The sequence below is a fragment of the Nannobrachium achirus genome (assembly GCF_963921795.1).
Source record: "Nannobrachium achirus genome assembly, chromosome: 4".
Lineage (NCBI taxonomy): Eukaryota > Metazoa > Chordata > Actinopteri > Myctophiformes > Myctophidae > Nannobrachium > Nannobrachium achirus.
The window spans coordinates 43315493-43325695 of record NC_137813.1 but is presented as its reverse complement, the minus strand read 5'-3'; the positions used below and the strand labels follow the sequence as shown (position 1 = coordinate 43325695).

Here is a 10203-nt window from a genome sequence, read left to right as displayed (position 1 = left end):
TGAGAAAGTAGGCGCATTGTGTAGAGCAGCGGTTCTCAAACTTGTTCATGTCGAGGACCCCCAAATTGACACTTATTCGCCCGCAGACCCCCATTTGAAAAAATATGCAGGGACCCTCACACAAGAGATTTTTACAGCTTCAGCAGTGATTTTCAACCATTTTAAGGACCCACAGTTTGACATGCATTAGGCTACGGACCTCCATTTAATTGCATTTCTATCTCTGAGACCCCAATTTATATTGTCATCTATTTATCTATATTTTACAATATTATTGTAAAATCAACAATGGACCCTAATGGGTACATTTGGTTCCATTTGTACACTCTCAGAGAGTCAGAGTTGCAGACCCATAAGGGTCCATTTGGTTCCTAAATATCATTTATCTGGGGACCCCCTGAAACTCCCTCAAGGACACCTGGGGGTCCCCGGACCCCACTTTGAGAACCAATGGTGTAAAGGCACGGGCACAGACAGCATCCTCCATTTTCACAAGTGGTGATGATGTGAGTGAGAGGGGGGAGTATTTCTACTCCACTATTTTAGATCATGAAATCTGACGTTTATAGCCTACTTGTGCGGGGATAGAGAAAAAGTGGGTGTACACTTTATTTGTGCGGTGGCTCTACAGTGCTTCAGTTCAGATGAGCTCACGCAAGCCCGATGCGCACATCGTTAAGATCCAAAGAAGGCACAGGGACAGCATTCCCAGTAGCAGCACAAAGAGTAGATCCATTCAGCTTAGCTTTGTTACTTTTATGTTTCACAAAGTTAGGAGGAACGAAGGGGACATTTTTTGACGCGGCGATTCTTTGTTCGAGAGATCCGACGGATTTGTTGCCAAATTGGCGGTTTTGAATCCACAGCTGTGGTGGATCGAGGATTGAGTGAGAGCAGTTGATGAAGACGTGCTTTCTTTGCAGTCTACAGCCTACTACTTCAAGCCATGCACTCTGCCGCTCGCTTTTTCTCTTCTCCATAAAATGCCAAGACTCCATCCATCATACTCTGTCCAGTTCAAGCCAGGCTGCTCATTTGGAAGGACGCCAGACCCCGGTCTTTCAAATCTGCAAGTTCAGTCCAATAAATGGTGACATACTCTGTCAGCGTTGGAATAAGAAATCGATACTCAAGAAAGGGACGCGATATTCTTTCGGAATTCCATCGATCCGTTTCCCACACTATCCTTATAAATATGCGATTCGGCGGTGGGTCGGCGCGGTCCAGCTGCACGCGTTCTCGGCTGGAGCGGTGCTGATAGTGACAGATTATTGTTGTTTGGAGTGTCCATGCAAGACTCGGGGTGGAAACATGTCTGGCCACTTCTCTGAGAGGATCACTGCTATCAGAGATGGCATTTTGGTCCAGCACACAGGTCTTTACCTCTAAAGTGCCCCGGAAAATCCTCTTCATGTTCACCCTGTCCCTCTCCGTCACGTACCTGTTCTACAGCTTGATGAGCTGCTACAACTCGCTGCAGTTCCCCTTGCAGGAGAACTACGCGTACCAGGGGAGGCAGCTGGTCACGGAGGAGACAACTTTTGTCACGCTGAGGGAAAAACTTTATCCGACTTCGTTCCAGAGCTACCCGCCCGCCGAGGAGGGGGAGGAGGAGGGGGAATTCGCCGAGGCGGCGGCCACCGCTTCTTCGGTCCGAGCCGCCGCGATCTCCACGCTGAGAGATTATGTGGAAGAAGCGGAGCAGAGGACGGTGGAGTGGGTTAGGAGTCAGCCGGCTCCCACTAAACCGCCATCCGCCTCGGTGCGCTTCGAGCACACCACCTCGGCGGCGGCGGAGAGGGAGCGCCAGGATTTCAGCACCTCGGACAGTGAACTCAGGGTGAACTGCACGTCGGATTACGGGGAGAAGAAACTTCCCCAGGCCATCATAATTGGGGTGAAAAAGGGTGGGACCCGAGCTCTGCTGGAGGCGCTGAGGGTCCACCCGGATGTTAGAGCCGTTGGAAACGAGCCACATTTCTTTGACAGGAACTACGAGAAGGGGCTGGACTGGTACAGGTGAGCTCCACTATAGCCTACAGTCTGTGGTCCCAGAGAAAGTGGTCAAATAGTTGCATAATCATTTGAGATAGAAGAATCTAAATAACCACCTAAATATCCATTTTATTAAAAACATTTAATTATTAGGCTATTGTTATTACTATTAATACTATAATTGGTAGTAGTGCAGTCATATCATAGTACCACATAACTGATATGTACTGTATGTAAACCATGCCATCATAGCCTTTTGTAGTTTGGACCTATAAGAGTTTGATCCATACAAGAAATTAACATATTGCTTTAGTGTTTTTTCCCCCCCTTCTTGAATCACTATCTATTATGGAACAATGTACAGTATAGTAGGCCTAGTATATCATCCCGGTCATCATGAGTCCATGCTGTTCTTCCAGCTGTCTGTAGTGCTGATAATAACACAGGCCTGTCATAGACTGTGTCACACCATTTCCAGTTGTATGTCAAACCTATAGCAGGCTTTGAGATTCCATCTCTCTCTCACTCTCACTCTCACTCTCTCTCACACACACACACACACACACACACACACACACACACACACACACACACACACACACACACACACACACACACACACACACACACACACTTTTGTCTCACTTTGTTTTCAAGAATGATAGATGATGTTAGTTAATTTAGCTTAAGCCTCCTGTTGAACTATATTACATTTAATCTATGCTCCATTTACTGTAACATTTACTGCTTTTTAATTTACCACCTCATTTACTCTAGTCACGCTTTAGCTTTGACCAAAAAATACAGCTAAAAATCAACTGCTCAGTTTAAGTTAAAACCTAAGAGTAAAAAACGATTGTTCAGTTTATTTGTTAACTAGTGTAGCCTTAACACACATGCACACAAGCATGCGCACACATACTAAATAATGCAGAAGCTATTGAATATAGTGTAGATGTGGGATTTACAAATTCCAATATCTATTGACAGAAGTGCATGTTTAGTGTGTTTTTCAGTGTTGTACCCACCTCATAAAGTATGTGAAGAACTTAACCCATTTCTAACCCTAACCCTTTTAGATTTTAACCATAAACATGAACGGACACTTAATGCAATCTTTTAAATCCGACATATGACATACATTTTGTCTATCCTGTGCAGTTGGTTCACAAAAAGAACAGATGTGATCAGCATATTGCCAGCCGTATGTTGGTACAGTACACCAGTCCCTATACAGTATAATTATGTTAGTAAGTATACAGTATAATATAGTTGAGTAATCAATTAATGGGTTGGTTTGATGTTACTGTACTTGACCAAGACATTGTTGCCTGATTTTCCTTTTTCTTTTTAGTTAATTTCCTGAAATAATATGAGAATAACTGAGATTTAAGGAGTTGGTTTTACATTACTGCAGTTGTCATTTTACAGATTCGTCAATTAAATCTAATAATTGATCAGTCGATCACTCCTTTCTATATTAGTCAACTGAGAATTTATTTTGAAAAAAGTCGACCAAGCACTGTGTATTTTACAGCATATAATATGTCCTCTTATTGTGTGGCATTCAATTTCATTCAGGTATATGGGCTATTAGCCAGAGAAGTGCCTTTTTTGTTTATCAGCTGTGTTTCATGGCAGCACAATCAAGTCCAAGGTTAAATCGTCGACCATGTAGCGGGCGCTCAGTAAAGCATTATTCTCGCATGGCAATGTTTGTCAAGGGGAATTTAGGCTTTTTAATGGACTCACTGAGCTGATGAGGATGAGGTCTCTGAGTACCTTCACCCAGAGAGCTGGCTGTGCGTGCTCTCCATAGAAGCCAGTCTTCTGCTCTGGTTTGTCAGCCGAGGAGCATCTGCTTTCGTACTGCTGCAGAGAGAGATGGGAGCTCTCTGCTGTTCATTTAGCCTGTGTTAATGTGAACTGTTTCATTACACTTATGGTGCAAGGCTCATTAAACAGGAAGATGACAGGCTTACATAAATAATAATAAGTGTGCTTGTGTGTTTTAGTGCTCCTGGGCCAATCAAATCCCTTAAGCGCCCTTAATTTTATGTCTGTGATTGTCCTGCGTGTAACGTTAACCTCTGCGTGATTTGTTCGTGAAAGAATGAGATATTCGGGGAACATGAGTTTTGCACCCATTGGGAGAATAGACCCAATCTGTCTGTTCTGTCGGCTACTGTCAGACAAATTACAGGGAACATGGGAAAATACTGTTGTCAACATTCCTCATACTGAACAAAGTTAAGAGGACAGACACTGTATATATAAACTGACGTTTGTTATCGTCTTGTTTTTCATAGTGGTTTGTCGAAGGAATATCTTCCTCTGTCGGAGAAGTACCGGGCTATTGTGTGGTGCATGTTTAACCTCCGTCTTAGCCCAGTGTTCGTTCATAGGCAATAAGAGTATTTAAGTATGGATGTGTGTTGAGGGTCCTTCTCTACACTTTTGACGGTTAACAACAGACTGTGTGGTGCGGAATGCTTATGCACTGAAGTGTCGCATGCAGTCAATTGCTCTTGAACTTAATTGCTACACCACATGGAGTCGTAGAAATGGCTTCCATGCCAGTTGGAATGAACTGCATAGAAGTATTAGTCTGCAATACTAACATCCACTGGATAATGGTGAAAATTATATATACACGCACGCACGCACACACACACACACACACACACACACACACACACACACACACACACACACACACACACGCACACACACACACACACATCGCCAGATGCTTTTCTGAATGTAGGCCTTGTCAAAGAAATGAAAATCTGAATAAAAAAAATAATACATGTTATTCATATTTTTCTGTTTTCTTAGATAATATTTCAGTAAAAGCACAGTTTAATGAATATTTAATTAATATGTAAATGTTTTAGGAGGGAGTGAGATAGTGTGGAAGTGTGTATGTGCACATGTCTGTCTGTATGTGTGTGTGTGGCCACGCTAAGACAGACCATTCAGGCTGGCTCTGCGCTCACTGCAGCACAGTGGAGATTTACTCCTCCCTTTGCCACATAAGCTTAACTTGCTCCATGAAAGTTTAAGAAATGTTCTTATGACAACAGCAAATGGTTAATCCACGTCAGGAAATAATCACGATACATGAAACGGTGGCTCGCAACAGCCTATGGACGGTGGATGGAACAGTGTTCTTTTACTAAGATCCATACAAAATAAAACACACCCAACACCACACAGGTATTGTCGACCCGGAAGTAACACACGCAAAGTGGGCTGAAAAATCCCTTCCAGCACCCTGTATGAACATGTGGTACAGACAACATATAACCGTCTATTTATTTAAGTGTACATGATAGGAAACGGTGGCCAGAAAAATTGCCCATAATTTCTTGCAGTTTAATGTAATGGATGAGGGACTCAAAATAAAGTGTGGGTTAGATATGATTTTCTGAACAGGGAACGAGATATGTCACCACGTCCATGGCATCCTGAACTGTTCCTCTAGTGCTTTTTGGGCTTAACAGATTGTCAGCAAAGCAGAGCCATCATCAGTGTAAATAGGACATTAAGGACAATCATGATGGCCTGTTGGTGCTTGGCATGCTGCATATCGCCACTGTCGGGCAGAAACCTTGTATGTCCAAGTTTCAAATTTGTAATTTATTTTGTAAAGTAAAGCCCTGCTTCATCATAGAAGACTGTCGCACAGGGGCGCCAGCTGGCCTAGTGGTCAAGGCACATACCACATACTAGGCTATGATGCCTGCTGGCGTCGCCGGTTCGATTCCCGATCCGGACGACCTTTGCCGCATGTCACTCCCCATCTCTCCCCATTTCCTGTCAGTCTACTATCCTATCATTTTTAAAATGATAAATACAAAACGAACGGTCCAAACGGTTTTGGACATACATGTGTATACTTGATCAAGTTTTTGTACTTGATCAAGTATACATTTTTTACATTACTTACTACTTCAGAAGACCAAATGGCAATAAATGACCCTGGATTAACCATGTATGTGGTCAACAATATAGCTCAATTTACAAACAGTGTGATCATGCAGCGACGCGGCAAACAGCGATATGCAGAGCAGAAATGAGAGGTCTAAGTTATCTGAACTCTTGTCTGCCTCTCAACTCTGAACCAAGAAAACTTTTGTCACAAAGCTGTGAGATTGGTAGTACAAATGGCCAAGCCTGTTATCAGCCATGTGCCCGTTCATACCTTATCTGTTGTTCTGTCATTCCATAGATAAGTATAGATATGTTTTAAGCACCCTAGAACTGTGTTCACTAGCTGTCACCCACTTGTTGCCATGGATACGGTAAGCAACACATTCACATCCAACAAACGCATCACGATTGATTACTTCCGTTTCCGTGCGATGCAAAATCCGACGTAACAAAGTGGGCCTACGATTAAATCATTTTTTTGTACTGTATAAAGACGAGATCCAACATGAATTGCACTAAAAGTATTGCATTGGCTTTTGATCGTAACAATTTCTCATGCTGCCTGCTGCACTCTGTGTAACCTTTAGAAGCAGTTACCTCAGTAAAGGAGGCTTGATCTGGAGGTCAGTTCATGGCATTTTCTCTATAGTAGTGTGAACAAACGTGGCTTTACCACTTAAACCACCCATACACTGTACCTTACTGTACTTTGTTGACGGCAGTCCCTCAGGAACAAAAGCTCTCTCTGAACGTACTGACAACACTGTAGACAACACTGTTTACTGACAGCAAATAGTCAGTCAGCGATGTTCGATAAGTAAAAAAAACTAAAAACTAAAAAAAACAACAACTACTAGATACTCCTGCATATGGATGAATTTCATATCACGATTATTGTGACAAACGAAATCGCGATTTACGATAGTATCACGACAATAAAAATCCATTATCCTGGGGCAGAACATTTGCCCCAAAAATAGCCGATCTACAAGCTCACAACGCATTGAGACATTTGATACAGTGAAAAAAGACTGTATCGAGTACGTATATTAAAAGTACCTTTTACCAATTATAGAGGGTTTAAATAGTACCGGATATACAGCTCGGCAAATAAAAGGTGAATTGATCCCAGTGCATGACGGAGGACGATATCACGATAAATAAATCTCCACAATACGATTATAGTGAGTGTTTTATATCATGATAAAGCAATAATATCGCTTATCGTCCCATCCCTACTCCTGCACACACTTTTCTATGCCTTATTTAACTAACCCAACTTTTCGGTCAGACAGGGACCTTCATTAGGACTTTAGGTATTCCTCATTGTACATTATAAACGATAACGTGGCAAATACTTCCAATTATCCAATTACCTTTGTTTGATGATGATTAAAAGGTATGCTTTATGTCCCGAAGGGCTGAAAGACGAATAAAGCACAGAAAAGTGTATGCGGGAGTATGCAGTGTTTTATTTATGTATGTATTTATTTATTTATTTATTATTTAAGTCCTTATCTAAGGGGATTTATTCGCAGCACAACAAACATTTTTGAGAGTGTGCATGTTGATCTCTCCTTGCATAAAAAAACTGTCATCAAACCCGTCTCGTTGGGGAATCTTGGGCATGGAAAACAACTTTCTACTCTCTGTGATGACAAGCCCAAGTTTTTAACAAGCCAGAACTTTTTCAGAAGTAACATCTCTGTTATCATCATAGGAATTGCACAATGACTTTAAAGGCAACCACGGCACTAAGGGTTTAGAGAGGATTCATTTGCCTATGATTCAGAAAGATCTTTAGGAAAGATGTTCAAATCTTGCAATACAATTGATTAAAAAAATTAAACAAAATTATTTGGATTGTCTTTGTGTGCTTTGGCAGTGAAAACTCATTGGATACTTCACGATCAATGTACTGATAACATAAAAAAGTGTATAACATATTGTGAAGTTGATTTAAAAATGAAGTCCCAGAGTAAATTGAATTTGGAATGCTAATGACTACCTCTACATTAATTTCCAAATCACTGAATAGAAATCGTGTGTCCATCAACCTAAACGACATGGGATTTAGATGGGAACTAATCAAGGAAATGCATGTGGTTGCAATCCTTATATGTTTTATGTCCTACCCTGGTCTCTGTGGAGAGACCAAACATCTACCTCTCAGCCAATAGAGAATCCCCAGGGGAGACATTGTGCCTATACTAGTTGTCAACACAGTAGGTGTCCATAGGCCTCTCACAGTTATTACATAATATATTACACAATTATTGTGTCATAATCGTCATAATCGTTTACATGTTGAAAAATGTTGCATATATTTGTTGCATAACATTTTCAAACATTTAACATTTAAATATCAGCTCACAACGCGCCGCAATGCGACTCGTTGTGAGCTTGTGGATTGGCTATTTCCACTATCAATGTTCTTTTTTAAGTATAAAGTTGTCAAAATATGTCAGTCTTTTCTTTGTATATTTAGGTTATGTGTCATATCTGCCATGTGCAACTTAAAAGTCTACAAGGCAAACAGAAATGTAATTTTCAACGACAAAAACACAATTTAATTGTTAATCGCAATTATTTGAGTGATAATTAATCGTCATGTAAAATGTCACAGTCGTGACAGCCCTAGGTGTCCTACCTGATGCCAGGGTCTACATTTCTCAGTGAAACTAGGATGGAGACCACCCACCTCTAACCACTGCAGATGTGCTACTGTACTTATATTGTATTAGCATACTCTACCATACAGTACAGATTGGGTAAAATGACATTTTATTCCTTACCATTATGTTCCAGTTAACTATGCATAAAGCTTACCCAAATCCACAAAAGCTGTCTACAATAATAAGCGTCTAACAGTATTCAAAATGAGTTTTGCCATTGCCATTTAAGATTTGTAAACTTCCCTGGTGTTGAAACCTCTCTATGTAAACCTCTGCACTCAATCAGTGTTGATTTCGTTGACTAAAACTACAGTATGACGAAAAATGTGTGTTGACTGCGTTTTTTTCACTAACGAAAACTAAATAAAAACTAAGCTGTGATAACTAAAACTAAGACTAAATATGTTGACAATTTCGTCAACAAAATAAAAAATAGACTAAAACGTTAGGGAGGGACTAGTGGAGAAGAGAGTCATTTTATGTTTGGTTGCTCTCAGGTGTTGCATGCTGAAAATAGCATCACAACGTACATGTCGCAGCGCGACGCGTTGTGAGCTTGTAGATCTGCTATTTTCAGCATGCAACCAAGTGTAAAATCAGTCATTACGATGCCATCAAGGCCTGCCAAAATACATTTTAGTTGACTAAATCAACTTTAGATTTAGTCAACTAAAATCTCATGATATTAAGTCGACTAAAATTAGACTAAAACTAAAAATTTTCAGGAGACTAAATTATGACTAAAAGTAAAACTAAATGAGATTTTGTTCAAAAGACTATGACTAAAACTAAATCAAAATGTGCTGTCAAAAACAACACTGCACTCAATCCACCTCTTTGAGTCTCTCTCTCTCTCTCTCTCTCTCTCTCTCTGACGGTGCACTGTCAAATCAAGTCTATTATTCAGTAACGTTAAAAGATTCATTCCTTGCTTCTTCTATGACGTCAAGTCCCCCCCCCCCCCCCCCCCCCTGCCTCCCCAAAAGAAACTGGGAAAAAAAGTATTTAAATTATCCTACTAAAAGTAAATGTCTTGTTTCTTCTTTGGACGCATGAAGATCCTTCTTCCTTCTTCTCCAGCTAAATGCTTTTTACCATTGAAAGAAAAAAAGAAATATTTAGAATATTGTTAAACATTTTACTACAAAATCACGTAGGGCTGGCATAAAATATTTTCAGATTGGCGGTCCACGACCAAATACATGTATATGTGAATATGGTGGTCCTCCTTGACATCACATGAACCACTGGGTTAGACCACATTAGTAAGGAAGCCCAGTGGGAGTGAAGCCGGGCAGGGACGCGGCACTAGCGACTCCTACTGGTTTGGCCATGGCGATGTTCATTGGGAGATGGGAAGAATGGAGTCCTGCTGATGTCACTCCTTAATACCCTGGGTCACAGAAGTAATGTATCTATGGAGAATAACATCTCACGAATACGTCTCATTTAAGAATTGTATGGGAATTCAGAATGGGGGGAAAAAAGATGCGTAAATTAGGAGAGACTTCAGTGCTCAATAGCGTGTGCTCACTCCATCCACATGCTTTACATCCTCCTGGCTGGTGAAAGTCCTGTCAAGTGAAAAGAAGTGGAC

General features: G+C 41.0%; 1 protein-coding gene across 1 annotated transcript in view; it reads left to right on the top strand.

The window, feature by feature from the left end:
* Positions 1 to 1315: 1315 nt before the first annotated feature.
* hs3st4 (heparan sulfate (glucosamine) 3-O-sulfotransferase 4) overlaps positions 1316 to 10203 on the top strand; it is a gene marked incomplete at its 3' end in the record, with an annotated part of 117627 nt that continues 108739 nt past the window's right edge. Inside the window, exon 1 of the mRNA XM_080724359.1 lies at positions 1316 to 2019. Within this exon, the coding sequence (XP_080580485.1) occupies positions 1352 to 2019 (668 nt within the window). The 5' untranslated portion in view covers positions 1316 to 1351. The remainder of the gene's footprint in view (positions 2020 to 10203) is intronic.